Raw genomic sequence first — 19,053 nt, forward strand, 5'->3', positions numbered from 1 at the left:
ATTTGGCCTCAGACCCTGGGCCAAGTCACTTAACCCCAATTGTCTACCCCTTACTGCTCTTCTATCCTGGAACCAATACTTAATATCAATTCTAAGACAGAAGGTATGGGTTTAAAAAAAAAAACATGAAGAAAGTAAAAAGGTCCCTCATGAGAATGAGGGAGGAGACAAACCACTGTACTGTCCCTTGGTCAGAATATGTATAGAATTCAGTATTCAGTTCTGGGCACTACAGTAAACACATACAAGAATCATTCCCCAACTGATAAATGGTCAAAGGATATGGACAAGTTCTCCAGGGGAAAAAATTCAAGCAAACTATTCATAACCAGTTAATCAAAAAGTTTTTATTAAGCATCTACTATGTGCCAGACACTGTGCTAAGTGCTACGGTTACAAAGAAAGGGGGGAAAGTCTCTGCTCTCAAAGATATCAGAGTGTAATGGAAGCACCATGTACAAGCAAAGATATATACCAGTTACACTGGAGACAATTAACAGAGGAAAAGCGCTAACATTAAAGAAGATTAGGAGAGGCTTCCCATAGAAGGTAGAATTTTATTAGGTGCCTGAAGAAAGCCAAGGAGGCCAGGATACAGAAATGAAGAGGGAGAGGTTCTAGGAATAGCAAAACAGAAAGTGAAAATACAGGGGGAAGATGGAGTGTTTTGTTTTAAAAAATAGGAAGAAGATCAATGTCATTGGATCACAAAATACATGAGGGTATGTATGAGGGATAAGACTTTGAAGGTAGAAGGAGTCCTACATTCTGACGATCATGATAACATCAACCTCAATCTTCCTATATGAAAAAGTCATCCTTTATCACATGTTAACCTCAGCCAGCTGCTAAATCACACTGATAACAGTTTCTCTCTTAACATATTACTTGAAACGGTTAGGATTAGAGTTATGAAATAAGTGAAGATATAAGAAATTCTCAGTAATTTATGAGTAATATGACTACTATACTTAAAATGTGTCAAACCAAGGAGAAAAGAAACAAGTCTGTTACATTTACTTTTTTTTTTTTTTTAAACCCTTAACTTCTGTGTATTGGTTCCTTGGTGGAAGACTGGTAAGGGTGGGCAATGGGGGTCAAGTGACTTGCCCAGGGTCACACAGCTGGGAAGTGGCTGAGGCCGGGTTTGAACCCAGGACCTCCTGTCTCTAGGCCTGACTCTCACTCCACTGAGCTATCCAGCTGCCCCCTGTTACATTTACTTTTAAATAATTAATTCTAAGGCTCAGAATTTATCACAACACACTACAACTGTGCTATTTTTATCAACTAGCTTGCATAGGTTGTCTCTTACCTGGAATGTATGAATTGTTTTTGCCCAAGCATGCCTTATATGACAAATATCTGCTAATTTTTTGAAGTCTACAGTAACCTCTAAGCCAGCCATATTATTAATAGTCAAAAATCTTCCATTTTCATTCTGTACATCCTATAACCAAAGAAAAGAACACTTATTTACACAAATTCCAAAGTTCATCTTCATAATATGTAGCATAAAATAAATTCTAAGCTATATTAGCTGTAAAATTTTATTCAGAAAGCACAAGAGCAAAGAAATAGGTTTGCACCAAATATTATAAACTCAAAAAAAAAAAGTAACCCTGAAAACTAAGTTTCAATTTTGATAGCTTAAGTAACTTTTTTAAAGGATTTTACCTGTTTCCCCTACTAATTTGGCGGGCATAAATTTAATTTTTCACACCGTGGATAGTTGTACCATTCCCTTCTTAGGTAAAGTAATCCTATTTTTCCAGAGGGATTCTTTTCAATGAAATTTAGTCATCTATACAACATGAATATACAAAATAGAATACTTTAGAATTATCTAACTTAATGTTGCAGGATTATAAACTTAGAGCTCAAAGGGACCTTAGAGGTGATCTAAAATAATCCTCTCATTTTGCTGATGAAGAAACCATGACCCAACAGGTTAAGTAACTAGCCCAGGGTCAACCAACTAGCAATTGTGAAATTATCAGCTTTAGAAACACAAAAGAAATTTTCTCAGACTTAGTAATTTCTTGTTTTTTACTTGCTTTTCTCCCTTTAACCGCTAGGATCTGCTAGACAGAGATGCAAAATGACAATTTCATTACTTTGCTTTCTTGACCTATCCAAATTTTGAATATATTCCATTAATTCGTAAAAGAAAAATCATGTAAGGAAGTAGAAATGGTGTGATTCTCTTTTACCACATACATTTGTTATGAAAAATATCTCTCCATTGCATAGCCGGATATCTTTTTCAAAAACATGGGTTTTTTTACTAGGATAAAAAGCATCAGGATCTTCAGCATGAGCCAACTCTAATTCTTCATTTTGAAGGCAATCAGAATTTTGAGTGATCAAGTCTGAGAGGTAAGCATTCCTGGTGCAACAGATTTTATCACCTTTTTGGAAGACAAATCTACGTTTGTGATTTCTGTGTTGGAAAGAGATAGAGATTAGAAATTGTAGAAATTTGGACAAGCATTGCTTGTCTCATACCATTACCTAAATGCTTTTCATTTTCTTCAAACTATTTACTCCCAAGGATACACTGCCCATTAGAGATCAAATTCCCATAAACCTGAAAATGGTAATCCCTTTGAAAGTTCACCCAAGAGGCTTATAAGGAAAATTTGCCTATCCTCTCCATGTAAGAACAGAATGGCTGTTTAGCACCTATGTTTTTCTTTTCCTTTACAAACAAATGTTTTATTTTTTGTTTCTACATCTCCTTTATTTCCTAATATATCCCCTCCCATCTTTACCTATTAAAGAGGAAAAAAAATAGTTCAGCAAAACCAACTAACAGCCATATCTGAGAGTATATATAATATTCCTTATCTCCATGGTCCCTCACCTCTGCAATCATATTTTCTCATCTCTTCTGCAGGGCAAAGCGCCATCATGATAAACACAGGATATTTAGTTTCTTTTTATATTCTTTCCATTTTCATTATTGAAATCTTCCTACAAAATGCTTCTCTGATTCTTCTTACTTCAATCTACATTTGCTTATGTCTTTTTGTGCCTCCCTGTAGTCATTAAATTCATCGTTTCTTATGACACAGAAATATCCTATTGTAGTCAGGTACCACAGTTTGCTTAGCCATGCAGCAATCAATAGTTATCACTTTGTTTCCATTCTTTGCAACCACAGAAAAGGAGCAATGATTTTCAAGGTACAGGTTCACACGGTATACAAGACATTGATTTCCTAGGGCCATACGAATAGCCTCAACATATTTCCAGCACTAATCCCATTCTCACATATGTTCTGGGGCACTGAGAAATTTATTAAGTTGCAAGAAGCCACAAAGTAGGATTATTACTCCAGATTTCTCCATTTACTAAAATATAATATAGAAATAACCAGTTTAAAAGTGATTTTGTTTACTTCCATAGTAAATTCAAATTAATATCAGTATATTTAAATGGCCCATTAAAGAGGTAGCTAAATAAGATGAGAACTGTTATGAAAAATATTTAATGACTAACTTCAAGGCAGTTAAAACTGAGCACTGACAGTTTTAGCTCTAAAAATACTTACTTGAGTAAGTGATGTGAGTAGAATTTGCAACAGCAATCATTTATTAGGTCACAGTCTTGCCTAGAATATACCAGAATACATACAAGTTCACCTTTCCAATATTTCTATTATGTTTTTATCAAGGTATGAATAGTTAAATACAACCCAAAACTACCTTATGTAAATATAAAATAATTTTCAGCAACAGACTACCAATTCAGCCTAAAATTCCTATCGCTAGGAATATGTAAATAAAACATCTCTGAGAAACTGCAGCAAACCATGCCCCAGAAAGAAATTCCTCAAATTACACATTTCACCAAAAGATCTGCTTCATAAATACTTAAATTTTTTTTACAAACCCCAAGAACTCAATCACCTTTAAAAGTTTTTCACATACTTTCTGAATGCAATGAATTGTGATGTTTTCGAATTCTTTAGTTCCGCTGCTCCATTAAGTAAAGTTGTAACTGCAGAATGCAAGTCTAAGACAAAAAAAATTTGTTCATGAAGGCTTTGTCTTCTTTGCCTCACAAATTGTTTAGAAATCAAACCACATTTTTCCACAGATATCATGCTATAAATGGAAGTCAAGTTCCCAGGCTAGCATGTATGTGTATGTATGTATATAGATAAACGTTATAAATGAAGATCAAGTTCCTAGGCTAGCATGCATGTGCATGTATGTATACACAAACCCATTTAATCTACAGTTTAAGCAGTTATTTCCTGCTCAATAATTGTATGACCCTCTTCTCCCTAATGGGATTCAAGACCTTACTAAATCTGACCTGTCTTCCTTTCTGCTCTTATCATCTACTACTCCCTCTTACATGCTCAACAGTCCCATCAAGTTGGATGATTTGCAAGTATACAAATATGCCAAGGGCTTCTCTGCCCCTATTGTTATGCTGTTCTCACAGCTAAAAATGCCCTTCCCTTCCATTTCTATCAGTTAAAATCCTATCCAAGTTCCAAGGGCTATATCAAAAGTCACTTTCATTAATCCTTCTCATATTGTCCCCTTTGAATAATCTTTCCTTGATTTCCTCTATTTGCTTTGTAATATTTATCAATGCCACAATGTGCTGTAAAATATTTCTGTAAAGCTTTCAAAGTCCTCTCCTTAGTACCCTGCAGTGAGCTACTATTAGGCAGTTCAAGTATTATTAATCTCCCTTTCACAAATGAGCAGTATACAGACAAAGGAGGAAGTTCAGATGCAATAGCAATAGAAGATTCGTTTCCAGTATCTAGCCCAGATCACAGAAGAATAATCAGGGCAGGAATCCCAGACCAAAGGGGAGCCCACAAATCTGTCATTTTGAACCATAAAGCTTCCCAGCTGGCTCACAGGAACTGAATCCAGGGAGTGGAATATTCTTGCTCAGGCCCAAATCAAGGTCAGGAACTTGTAAAGCTCAGACCAAGGGAGATCAGAGGTACGTAAGGGGGGCATCAATCATGCTTTGTCTTAGACCACTTTAGGAGCGCTGAAACTTTGAAGGATCCTTGGCCTAACCCTGAATCCTAGAATAACATAACCTAACAAGAATTTATTGAAATATCTTAAAATGCCATAAGTAGGCAGAGAGAGAGAGAAAGAGAGAGAGCGAGAGAGAGAGAGAGAGAGGGAGAGAGAGAGCGCGCCAAGGCATCTGATTTCAAGAAATCAGAAAAAAAGAAAAATGCCCAGATCTCTTAGAACCAGAAGGCAAAATGTAGAATCTGCCAGTTACCTCCTGAAAGAAATCTCAAAATGAAAACTCTCAGAACATCAAAGCCAAAATTCAGATTCCAGGTCAAATTCCTTAAATACTTTAAGTAGCCAGAAGGAAAGGGGCTTTTGTACTAGCAGCAACACAATGATCAGGACAATCCAGAGGAACTAATGAGAAAGAACCCTATCTACATCCAGAGAAAGAACTGTGGGAACAGAAATGAAGAAGAAAAACATATGATTGGTCGATCACATGGTTTGATGGAGATATAATTGGGGATTTTGGTGTTAAAAGATCAAAAATAGAGTTATTGCAAATATGAATAACATGGAAATAGGTTTTGAACAATGATACATGGATAACCCAGGGGAATTGCTTGTCAGCTCCAAGAGGGGGAAGGGAGGAGGGAGGGGAAAGAATATGAATCATATAGCCATGGAAAAATATTCTAAATAAATGAATAATATATACCATATAATTGAAACATATAAATACACTGTGAAGATATTAGCAAGAGTTTTGTCTAAGTTTGTACTTACAAGAGCGATAGTTTCCTTGAGATGACTGAGAGTGACTATTAACTTCAGGCAGTCTGACAAAAATAAACTTCTTATTTTGACCTTGGATAGAGCTGGCCAGATCATCGGAAATTATCAATTCTGCATCAAACTTTGGAAATTGTCGCGTAGAGATTCTTGATCAAAGACAGAAACAAACATACCAAGAATGTTACTATATCCAAAAAGGCTGTTTTCTTGTGAATAGGCCTTATGGTAATCAAATAATCTTTTTTTTTAAACATTAGAAAATAAGACTAGGAAGCTCCCTGAATTTGCAATTATAAACAATATGTGAATTCCACAATTAAGAGCTACTGACTCTAGAATCACATACACATAATATCAGTCAGACATTTAACAGCATCCAGTTAAACTAAGTGAACACATCACAATTACTAAGTATCTTGGAAACAAAAATTCCTGCTACTAACTAGGCTATTTTCCTTATCTACTTACATACAATCTATCCTTTTCCCTTCTCTTCCTTTTAAAAAAAATAACATATCCTCTATTTCTCCAGAATGATCAAATACATTTCTCTCAATCTATTCATTTCTTGCCATTCTTTTTTCCCTTCTCCTTCTAAAGCTAGAGCTCCATTTCAGAAAGCTGAGCTCTAAGGAGCTTCTCCCCAAATTTCCTAGAGAAATGGCGCCTGATTCAGTCCTGAACACTATCTAGGGAAACAAGGAGAAGTCAAAGTAGCACCTAGGGGAGAAGGCTGCATGTAGCTGAAGCTGACCAAAGCATTGTGGGCCTCTCTGTTGAGGGCTCAAAGCCACCAAAGACTGCTAAACAGATTTTCAACTACTACCCAAGTTTTGGATGGTCTTAAAAAAGATGCACATCAGGTTAGCATAATCCTGAAAGGAGTCACCTAAACTAACCTCAAAAAACATCCTGACCCAAAAAACTTAGACATGTCTCCTCGAGGTCTTGTAGATGAGGAATGAGCAAGGACAAAATGATCATAGTGAAAACAGCACATACATAGGAGCCTCTTAAGGCTGACAAAATATTTTCCTTACAACAGCTCTATGAGGAAGATCACAGATACCACATAGGAAAGATACCACAGGGAAGATACCACATAGGAAAGGAGACTACAAGGTGGCATAGAAAAGAGTGTTGGACTTGGAGTCAGGAAGGCTGACCAATCTTAGATACTTACTAGCTGTGTGATGCTGAGCAAGTAATTTAACCTCTACTCGCTTCAGTCTCCTCATTTACAAAAATGGGGATAATTATAGCACCTGACTCACAGGGCTGTGAGGATCAAAAGAAATAATTTCTATAAATCATTTTTCAAGCCTCATAGGATTATCTAAATGCTAACCCATCATTATTTATGGTACTATCTTGTGAAAACAAGACTGACTGAAAATAGATAAATGTAAACAATTTGGCAAACAGTCAAAATGAAATCACAAACTAGTAAATTTCTAAATACATAATATATATGAGTAAGAAAAACAATCAAGAGTATCTATATTTCATCCAATTTGTTTTTCTTTTTCTTTTCTTTTTTTTTTAAACCCTTACCTTCCATCTTGGAGTCAATATTATGTATTGGCTCCAAGGCAGAAGAGTGGTAAGGGTAGGCAATGGGTGTCAAGTGACTTGCCCAGGGTCACACAGCTAGGAAATGTCTGAGGCCAGATTTGAACCTAGGACCTCCCGTCTCTAGGCCTGGCTCTCCATCCACTGAGCTACCCCAGCTGCCCCCTTTTTTCTTTTTTTACCTTGATGGTGTGGTAGCTATAAAGATACCCTGGAAGTTCGGATGATTAGGGTTTTAGTCCTTTCTCTGACACTAGCATTGTGACTGGACCAAATTAGCTTCTCAGTGCTCTATAGAATTCTCTAGGAAGAAGTTGCAAACAGTTAACCATCTATATTGGTCAAGGGAACTCCTCACCAAGAGCCCATTAGACTGATTAAATTACTCATTCAATTAGAATTAAAATTTTTAAAGTAAATTTTTAAACAGTGAGATGAGAACTTTGAAGCTTATATCATGCAGATTTCAGGATTTTATGAGTTAGTAAATTTATTGCACTGATTTGCAAAATATATATTCTTCAGATCTTCCATGGGCCTGTGCTTTGCCGAGGAATCCCCGCATAGATCCTCCAGAGTATACATATACCATGCAAGGCATTAGGGATACAAGTACAAAAAATAAAAATTCTTATGTGTAAGGAGCATATGTTCTACAGTGAAACATCTACATCCACACACACATTTATGTGTGTATATATGTATATATACACACACACACACATACACATACGTGTGAATCTATATGAATGAACTTGTGGAAAAGGCATTTACTAAGCATTTGCTACATTCCATGCCAAGTACTCAGGATACAATCAGAAAAATATACCAGGTATTACTCTCAATCTCAGATTCTGATGGGGAAGACAACACATTTGGAAGGTTTTAGCTGCAAGTTAGTCCTAAAGGTTCAGCAGCACAGAAGACGTAAATGCTTTTGTGTTATTTCCACTACTAAAATCATGTTGTTTCTGATACTGAACCACTGGCAGTGCCAATTTTCCTTTCTGGGTCTTTGGTAGCTTTGCTGTAGCACCCACAGGAGCAGCAGCCAGGATGCATCTATATAAGGGCTACACCAGAGGACAATGTCTCTAAGTACTGGGGCAGACAATGTCTGAGTACCGGGGCAGAAGCACTGCTATTTCCAAGGCTCCTGAGGGCAGGGTCCTGGACCACTAGATTCAGGTGAGATGCTGACAAGATGGTGGTGGTAGTATGACTTGCAAAACATGCCCATGATGTCTTCCAGCTCTTCTTTGGGGTGCCCTGACACTTCAGCTAGTTTTTGCCTGCCCTATGGGTGACAGCTGGTTGGTAGTTGGTCGGGATGACTCACCCCTTCCAGACAATGGCTGCAAAGGTTGGGCTCTCAAGACATAACAGGTTGTATAGAGGATGCTGCCACTCCCTGGACTCCTGAGCAATCTGCTGCTTGATAGCAACTGGTCAGCAGTTTTTGCTTATGGCGATAAGAAGGTGGGCTTCTTCTCTATGATTTCTCCCCTCAATAATGCTGGAGCAGGGCAGCTTGGTGGCTTAGTAGAAAGACGGCCAGGCCGAGGGTTAGGAGGTCCTAGGTTCAAATCTGACCTCAGACTGACTTCCTAGCTGTGTGACCTTGGGCAAGTCACTTTACCCTCAGTGCCAAACCCTTACCACTCCTCTGCCTTGGAACCAATACATAATATTGATTCTAAGACAGAGGGTAAGAGTTGTTTGGTTTTTTTAATGGCTGAAGGATTGAACTGGAAGCAGGTTTGAACTCCTTCATGATTTAGAAAGTATTGATATTTCCAAGGCTTTGGGGTTCAAGATTATCAAGATCTGAAGGGAGAGTGGTCAGGATGGTGGTCATCTGCTTTGAGATGACAGTTGAAATCTGGGGAATTAATAAGGTTCCTAAGAGACAATGCATAGAGAGAAAAGAAAAAAGCCCAGAAAAGAAGCTTAGGGGAATCCCCTCAGTTAGGTCATGTGATATAGAGAATAAGCCAGGAGAGGAGGCTAAAGAAGAACCAGGAGGCAGCAGTGTCACGAAAATAGAAGTCAGCAGGGGCAGTGCTGGAAAGAACCTTACAGATCATTCTGTCAATTAAAAATCTAAATCTAAAGTAAACATACACATCTTTTATTTTTAAACAGATCAAATAAAAAATGCAAAATTTAAGTAATCTTAGCCAAAATACTTTGTTTCTTTGCATTTATTCTGTACAAACTTAAATATGTATCTGTGTACTCATTAGAAAGGAAGCTCCTTGAAAATAGATATTGTTTCCCTTTTTGTATTTGCATCTTCAGCTCTTGGCACAGTGCCTGGCATGTAAATGTTCATTGACCAATGATTAAATTTTAGAGCAGTTACAAATATGAAAGTTATGAGCATAATATATGGTATTGCCTGAACTGCCTAAGTCTTTTCTGATGGCACACACAGAACACATACCTTGCTGCGTTGTCTACAATAAGCTGAGATTCTGCTCTATGATTAGTTTTTAGCTCCACAGCACAGTTTCTTAATCTGAGGATCTCAAATAAGTCCTTTAGCAAGTTACCAGGCTCAATGCTGGGTAACTGTCTGATATCACCTGAAAGAGAGAAGGATGAAAAAAGAAAGAGAAACTTCAACACTATGTATTGGTATCTGGACTCTTAGCAATCAAGTCATTTTTCCTATTGACCATCACTTTAACTTTAAAAATACATTCCCACAGGGAGGGCAGGGAGGGGGTTGACTGAAATACATTTAAAAGCTCAGAAAGCCTTTTAAAATCTTACTTCAATGAAAAATAAACCCCTCTAAACAGACCCTGGGTCTCATTACATCTTGTCTTCTCTAGCAAATTGTCCCCTCTGTCATTCACAAATCTTCAGTCTTTCCCTGCCTAATGGCTGCTGCTCATAAGCATGACACCTACCCCGTCCTTCAAGATACCTAATCTGATCCCCCCATACCTGCTATCATCATCCTGTAACTTTCCTTTCTTTTATGAGAAAGAAGAAAGGAATAAGCATTTATATGGCACTTTATAGACATAATTTATATATTATTATATATGTGTATAGTTTATAAACTAATATAAACATGTGCCAGGCCCTGTGCTAAGTGCTTTACAAGTTCTATCTCTTTGAATTATCACCATAACTCTTCAAAGTAGATGCTATTATCATCCCCATTTTACAGCTGAGAAAATAGAGGCAAATAAAGGTTAAGTGACTTGCCCAGAGTCACACAACCTGTAATTATCTAAAGTTAAACTCCAGGCTCTATTTACTATACCACCAGATACCTCTACATCATCTAAAAGCATTGACTGTTAATGCTTTCACATCCTCTCAAATCTCCTTAATTTTTGAGAGCCTGGTTTCTAATCTTGGCACTCAACTGAAACTATTCTCTCCAATGTCACCACTCATCCTTAATTGCCAAATCTAATGGCCTTTTCTTAATGCTCATCCTTTTTGACCTCCCTCAAGCCTTTGCTACTATTGATCCCTCTTTTCTCCCAGACACTCTCTCCTCTTTAGGTTTTGTAAAAAAAGATGGGGGCACTGGGGATGTTAAAATATAACCTAAATGGTTGTGGGTACACACACTGGGTTGAAGGAGAGACAGAACCAACCAGGATAGGGAGACCAGAGTTCACTGCTAGGCTGGTAACTGTCAAGAATGGCAGTTGGCCCAGCTCACCCTAAGCCAGGGTCTATGGAACCAGCAGGCAAGGTAAAAGTTTTAAACAGTTTAATTATGATTAACTAAATAAAGGTAGGATAGGGGATTCTGTACTTAAAAACCTAAAGGGCAAATCACAGGGGCAAGGGGAGGACTTATCTATTCTAATTATAATTGACCTAGGCCAGACTGGGCTCAAAGGGGCAGTACTGGAGTCAATGAAAGGCTGCTTCAAACCTGGTTCCAGCCAGGTTAGCCAGCACAGCTAAAGGGCCTGGGGTGGCTTTGAGGGTTCTCACGGTAATCCACAGATGATCACAGGATGCCAAAAGCCAAGGTGGTCCAAGGTATCCAAGTAGTGAGAGTGTGCTTGAGATGCTGTCCACCAGATCCCAAACCCCTCCTCCACTTGGTGCAACTCTGCAGGTCTTGTCCACTTGCTGAAAGCCTCCACCACTCAGGATCCCAGGGAATCAGGATGCAGGGTGTCCTTAACTCTGAGATCTCCCAGGGCTAGCAACAGTTTGTGCCAAACACTAATGGAGTCTCTCTCAGAGCACAAGCAACTTCCTGCTCCTTCATTCCATCTTGGAATGCTCCAGCCCTTCCAGCTAGGTCCATATAAACTATATCTACATAAATTGCTAAATAAATCTTCCTCACAACAGTTTTCATACCATTAGTCTCTCCCCCTTCAGTCTTCTTTATTGGATCTTTATCCAGGCCATACTTATTAACCACAGGTATCTTCCAAAGTCTGTCCCAGGCCTTCTTTTATCACTACATATTAGCTCACTCAATGGAATCATCAACCCCAATTATCATCATCATGTAGGTGATTTTCAGGTCTATACCTGACCTCTGCAGATTTCCAGTCTCACATCACCCCCCTGAACATCTCAAACTCAACATGTCCAAAACAATTCATTAAAATTGCTCCTAGCTCAATAGGACTTGGGTTCAAATCTGGTCTTGGAAATTTTCCTAGCTATGGGACCAAGCAAGGGGGTTAACCCCTACTGCCTAGCTGTTACCACTCATCTTAGAACTGCTCCTAAGACAGAAAGCAAAGATTTAAAATAAATAAAGTCCTATACAATGTAGTTTCAAACAAAAAACAATAGGACTTGTGCCCTGGATCCTCTCTGCCAGCACAACATCCTGTCCTGTCCTGTCCTCACTCTACCATTATGGCAATAAGCACCAGAACTCAGTTCTGTCCTCACTGCTTTGCTTGAGTCACAGTGCCTGTGCTACATAGCACTTACACCATCCTCATTACCAGGAGAACATTTAAACCAGTCATGGGACAAATCTCTTTAGTATAACTGTCAACTTCCTTTTGGCCTGGACTTCCCTCACAAACTTTTCTGTTAACTTTCAAGGCATTATATGCATACAAACAAAGATTATGTTACTTACAAAAAGTTTCTTTTTCAAAACAGATATGTTCAATGGATATGAACATAAGATTACAAAAGAAATCCGAAGGTGTATAAACATCCAGATAGTTTTAAGTGAAGATAAACTTAAGAAACGTCAGTTTCTTATAGTCACCCATTAGTCACCCAAGTTCCCCAAATTAAATTTAAGATGGTAAATCCCAATGCTGGCAGTCTATAGAGAAACAGGCACAGTCTTACATTGCTAGCATAAAGTCTAAAGGGACTACTGCTCTTTAATATTCAACAAACTTTTGTCAAAGACCTATCATGCAGACACCACTGGGATATAAAGAGAGAACAGTTCCTGACCGCATGATAGCTATACAAAATATAATACAAAAGGATATATGAGAAGTCATGAGAGATATAAAGTGTTGCTGTGACCTCTGAGAGTTGGTCACTGTTGGAGGGCATCAGAAGTCAACATCTAAGCAGGACTTCAGAGGAGAATGACAGGCCTTTATCTTCTATTTAGCTACTCTGCAGCTAGACCAGTGTCCAAAAAAAAAAAAAAGCCCCAATTTTTGTGGCCTACCAGCTCCTTTCCAGAAAAAATATTACTTAGCGCCCCTGGAAATTAATTTTTTTATTTTTAATAGCAATTAATAGGAAAGATAAATGCACCTGTGGCCATTACCGCCCCCCTGGCTCGCTGCAGCACCCACCAGGGGGCGGTGGCGCCCACTTTGAGAATCACTGTTCTAGACCCATGGTGGTGAATCTATGGCACACATGCCCGGGGGGAGGGGAGAGGGCACTCAACCCAGGCACAGAGTTTATCAGAGTTTGTTACTAGAAAGACAGAGGGACATTGCCCTCCCCATCTCCACAGGTGCCTGAGGACATTTCCCACATTACCCGCCCCTCTTAAAGGTTCGCCATCACTGTTCTAGTCAAACCTATATCTGAACAAGAATTCTCTCAACTCTCTTCCCAACAAGTGATAATCATCACCTGATTTTTTGCCTAAAGACATCTAAGGGGCACCTACTTAATTTTACTTAGCAATAATTAATAATTAGGAGGTTTTTCTCTCATGTCAAGTCTAAATCTGCCTCTCTGCAAATGCCTCTCATGACTCTTAGTCTTACACTCTGTGGCCCAGGAAAACCTAATCCCTTTTTTGTATGGAAGACCTTCAAACATTGGAAGACAACTATCTTTATGCTTCTTTCCCCTCCTCCACCATCAATCAAGTCTTCTCTTCATCAAGCCAAATATCCTAACTCCTATCAAATGATACTGAGATGAGGTCAAGGCATTTTCAGCCCTTTTATGGCCCTCCTCTGAACTCAACACATTACTCTAGGTACACCCTGATAATGGCCACATTTATTATATATTGGAACAATCATTTCATTTCTGGAGGTTGTGCCTCTCTTAATGGACCCTACGAACCATTAGCCATCTTGTCTGCCACACTATACTGTTGACTCATAATGATCTTATAGATTACAAAAAGAAAAACCCTAATCTTTTTTCAGACTGTTTTCTTGACAAGACACATAATTATCAATAAAGTGCATGTAATTCTCTCTCAGAGACACACGCACACACGCACACATGCACATGCACTTACTTTTTCTCTCACTCTGGGGGAAAAGTGAATAGGGTTTCAGTTGTTGTAAAGAGTGAAAGTAAAGAAACGGATGCAATGGGTAATATAATTTAGCTTCAGAGCACACATGGAAAGTAACTGAGAAAGCTAGAAAGAGATCGGGACCAGAATGTGCCATAACTTAACCAATTAACAAGTCTGGACTGAACTTTATTTTACATGGGTTCACTAAACTTTCGAGCAGAAGTGACAGACTGAGATCTGTTCACAAGGAAGGTTATTAAAACAGCATTTTATCAAAGAAGAGTTGGAACAGATAAGAAAAGGCAAAAAGACCATTTAGGAGGTGACTATAATCACCTAGAGATGGTCACAATTGATAGCTGCAGAGTAGCTAAATAGAAGATAAAGGCAAGATATTATGGAGGAGGAATCAACAGATTGGGAACTGATTGGATATGAGAGACGAAGAAAGTCAATTATCACCATCAAACATAAGTCAAAAAAGGGGTTGTCTTGAGGGATAGAGATGAGTTCAGATTTGAATATACTGAATTTAAAATGTCAATCAAAAGACAAATCAAGTTTAGAAAGAAAGATCAAGGAGATGTGTATTACCTCCCCTTATTAGAATGTAAGTTCCTTAAAGGGATTGTCTCAGTTTTTATATATATCCCCAGTACTCAGCACACACTTGGCCTGTAGAAAGTATGTTGTGTTATCTGCTTGACTTAACTCTTATTAATATAAATTTGATGCATATATCCTAAGAGAAGGAGCTTAGGCTTAGAGAGTTACTTAGAAAACAACTAGTCCACTCTTCCACCATCTTGCTAACTGTATCATTGCCTCTCATCTAGGCCAAGCCTAAGTTAAGCCCAAGAGTGATTCAACTTCAAGAGTTCAAATGCAATGAGGTAGTCATGATCTGTAAAATGCAATAAAAATAATCTTACTCATAACAAAATTAAAAGAATTCACCTTGTTGTTACAAGAATATAAAATGTCATTTCCTCTTTATTTCTATAATCACTGTAGTAATTAATCACATTAGATCAGAAACTCAGGAATGACCTACAGGCAGTAGGTGGCTCAGGTATAATCCCTGACCTGAATTCCTACTTGATTGACTATTTCTGTGCCTGAGATAGCAAGTAAAATCAAAGACCTCCATCTTATCCCCATCAAGAACTGGCCCAACACCTACTATTAGCCCCTCCTCTTGGAATAGCATCAAAGAACTGAAAGTGAAGATCCCATTCACTTTCTACTCCCAGCCCACTCCCCCAAAATAATCTCACTGTTCATATGTCAAAGTTAGGTCGAGGGGGACTGGATCCTGTCTGGCATCCTCAAAGACTTAGTACACCAGGCAAGAAGAAAATATTAATTGTATTAGGTACAAAAGGAAAAGAAGCATAATGTAATGGGGATAAGGTGAGGTGCAAGGTAGGTGGAAAGCAGATTGCAAAGTCTATTAGAAAGGAGGGCACTTCAGTGCTAATGGGGAAAAAGGAATAGAAACAAACCTGGCCGGTGTTAGCTCTTGCCCTGTGGAGTTTATTCTAGACAGGGGATTCAGGCCCCAATCCTCCCCCAATTCAAGAAAGCTAAGGATGCCCTTTTCTTCCTTAACACCAACTACCCTCTTCCATATGCCCATTAATTCAACTGATTTAGTTTATTTGTGAATTCACTTCACATTATCTTGCCTCCAATTCATTGTTCCAACTTTCCTTATGCCTAGAATAAGTCCCTAAATCACCCCCAACCCTACTCATACCCAAATCTCCACTACTTAAAATCCTATCCACCTTTTAGAACCCATCTCAAATACACAGGCTAACCAAATCCTTACCCATCTAATCACTCTAAGCACTACTATAAAAAATGAGATTATTATAGCACTTTATATCTTTCATGCCATTTTTTCACATTATAAGTTTCATGGGATCATTTGTTTCAAGCTAAGAAAAGTTCAAACCCTTCATTTTACAGATCAGGAAACTGAGGCAAAATGAGATTATTACTTGACCAAGGTCATACATACAATAGTAGTCAGGACTTCAAGTACCAAATGCAGTAACCTTCCAACTACATTGCTTCTGTACCTCTGCCTAGCCTATACACACGTACTAGAGGGCAAGGATCATAGCTCATGAATCACTGTAACTTCCTTAGCATCTAAAACAGTTATGCTTTCTACGTGGTAGAATTTCAGTAAAGGGTCACTGCATTGTATTAACCAATCTAGCTTTCACATGACCCCCTTAGACACCACTAGGATGTATGATAACTCCTGGACATGGACCTGACATACTAGCAACTTCAAGTTTTCAGCTGGCCTAGAAGAGTATTGTATCTGTATTGAGAGTATCATAAAGTAGCTAACATACAAAACTACAACTAATTTAAAAGTGCATTTCAGACTCTATCCATTTTTGACTTACCAAGGATAATCAACTTCTCAAGTCTGGCACGCTTACGCAACAAGTTTAAAACTGATCTGAAGACTGTTATGCCAACCAAGCTCCCTTCGTCCACAACAAGAACTCTCACTGAAGAAAACTTCCATGGGATTTTCTTCCCCGATTCCATATTTTCCTTCAACTTCTTAACTATTTTCTGCCATGAACAGAAGCTGTATTTTACCTACAAATAAAGAATATAATACCAAATTTAACACAAATTTTAAAATCACTTTTAAAATTTCTCCATACAATGTCCATCTGACATGGTCACAAAAAGGACAAGAAAAAGTCAGGGAAAAGAATATAGAGATTCACAACGACATTCATAAATTTGACATTCTGGACACATATGGGCATTGAACCCTTTAAATATTTGAAAATGACCATAATATACCCCATTCCTAACCCGTTTTCTCTTCCTAGTTTCTTTAATGATCTCCATATGATGCAAACTCAAGGACCCTCACCATCCTTGGGATACTCCTTAGCTTACCAATAATGTCCTTCCTACAGTGTGGCCCCTAGAACAGAATACGATTAAGTCAGATGTGGTCTATTCTTTTAGAATGTTCTACTCTAGACAATATCAATCAACAAGTATATTAAGTGCCCTTATCATCAAGGAATTTAATATCTAAGTGGGGGAGATAAATGTGTACATCATATGTATATTAAAAACAGATGTGAAGTAATTTTAGAAGGAAGACTCCAGCACAGAAAAGGGGAAGAAATATCAGGAAAATGCCATGTAGAAGGTGGGACTTGAGTTAGGCCCTAAGGAAACTGGGGATTCTAAAACCAGAAGTCAAAATGGGAGAGAGAGCATTTCAGGTATAAGAGCCAGAGAACATATACAAAGGTAAAAAGAACAGGAAGGTGAGTGTCTCATATGAATATTAAAAAGGCTAATTTAGTGTGGTGCATAAAGGCAAATAATGTCACAAGACTGGAAAAGTTAGAGTCATACTGTGAAAGACTTTAAATAGCAAAAAGAGTTTATATTTCATCTTACATGAAAACAGGGAGCAACTCCTACAGTAAGAAGTCTTAACCTGGGGCCCATATTTTTCTCTCAATATTCTGATAACTCGAGGGTAGATCAGTGGATTGAAAGCCAGGCCTAGAGACAAGACGTCCTAGGTTCAAATCTGGACTCAGACACTTTCTAGTCTGGCAAGTCACTTAACCACCATCACCTAGCCCTTTCCATTCTTCTGTGTTGGAACCAATACTTAGTAATTCTAAGATATAAGGTATGGGTTTAAAAAAAAATTCTGATAACTCTATTTCAATAGAATTGGTTACCTATATTTCACGCATTTAAAGATACTATTCTGAGAAGGCTTCTCCAGACCATGGCCAAAGGGGTCCAAGACACAAACACTGCCCCTGCCCTAGAGTTTCCTGAACAGGAGAGAGGCAGTATCAGCCCACACTGTAGTAAAAGTAATCTGGCAACAACAGAGGACAGATTGGAGTGGGGAAGAGCTGTGAGGAGGAGATCCAATGAAGAGGCTTTTGCAATGATCCAAGTAAGAAGTGACAAGGCTGGCAGGCCTATGAATAGAGAGAACAGAACAGATATGAGGGATGTTTTAGAGGTAGAAAAACACAAGAAGGAAAGAAATAAGCATTTGATAAGTGCCTGTTATATGCCAAGAACTGTGATAAGCATTTGAGAAATATCTCATTTGATCTTCACAACAACCCTAAGAGGTAAGTACTCATTTTACAGGTAAAACAAAGATTAAGTGACTTGCCCAAGGTCACAATGTTATTCAGTATCTGAAGATAGATTTGAACTCAGATCTTCCTGACTCCCAGGCCCAGCACTCTAAGCTGCCTCTGGTTGTACATGTGGTACCAGTAAAAGGTACTGGGAAGAGGGACGGGGACAAGGAGGGTAGAGAGGGCACACCTGCAATTAGGAGGATATATATAAACATTAATCTTTAGTTTCTTTTAATCCTATATATTTTGTTTTATGTATTTGAAAATGTTATCCTGAAAAGTGGTCCATAAGCTTCACCAGACTGACAAAGGGGTCCATGACACAAAACGAGCCTCATCTGGGGGCACAACTAAGCACAATGGTGATAGCTGTAGAGATGCAGATTTCAAATTATTCTAAGAGAAAGCTTCTTAACAATTCAAGTTGTTTACAAATGCACTGGGTTGTCTTAAGTGGTAGTAAGTTCCTTGATATTGGAGCCTTGTAGGAGAAGGCCAGATGACCACTTGTCAGGGATGTTTGTAGTATCTACTATTGGTAGTACAGAAACCACTGCATTCTGAATCGGTTGTTCTTTCTCTTTTTCCTTTTGCCCCAAAAACTTTGATTCTACAATTTCAAGTTGCCAGATGGTATGCTTATCAAGTTCCTTCCCTTCCCGTAATTGCCTCAACACTTGGAACAGTAGTTTGATGTTCTCTACTAGTTCCTTGCTATCATTATCTTGTTTTGGATGAGATGCCTTGTAATAATTAAACAGATGAGCCAGGACCGCTTTTGAAATTGCCAAAAAATGCC

At 38.3% G+C, this 19,053-nt stretch overlaps 1 protein-coding gene across 1 annotated transcript in view; it reads right to left on the reverse strand.

Moving 5' to 3' along the window:
* HELB (DNA helicase B) overlaps positions 1–19,053 on the reverse strand; it is a 42,065-nt gene that overhangs the window by 11,948 nt on the left and 11,064 nt on the right. Inside the window, exons 4-10 of the mRNA XM_044679205.1 lie at positions 16,503–16,704; positions 9,823–9,964; positions 5,796–5,950; positions 3,936–4,020; positions 3,557–3,616; positions 2,221–2,443; positions 1,316–1,450 (exon numbers count right to left, since the gene is read on the reverse strand). Of these exons, the coding sequence (XP_044535140.1) occupies positions 1,316–1,450; positions 2,221–2,443; positions 3,557–3,616; positions 3,936–4,020; positions 5,796–5,950; positions 9,823–9,964; positions 16,503–16,704 (1,002 nt within the window). The remainder of the gene's footprint in view (positions 1–1,315; positions 1,451–2,220; positions 2,444–3,556; positions 3,617–3,935; positions 4,021–5,795; positions 5,951–9,822; positions 9,965–16,502; positions 16,705–19,053) is intronic.

The sequence above is a fragment of the Gracilinanus agilis genome, chromosome 5 (assembly GCF_016433145.1).
Source record: "Gracilinanus agilis isolate LMUSP501 chromosome 5, AgileGrace, whole genome shotgun sequence".
In the NCBI taxonomy this organism is placed as follows: Eukaryota; Metazoa; Chordata; class Mammalia; order Didelphimorphia; family Didelphidae; genus Gracilinanus; species Gracilinanus agilis.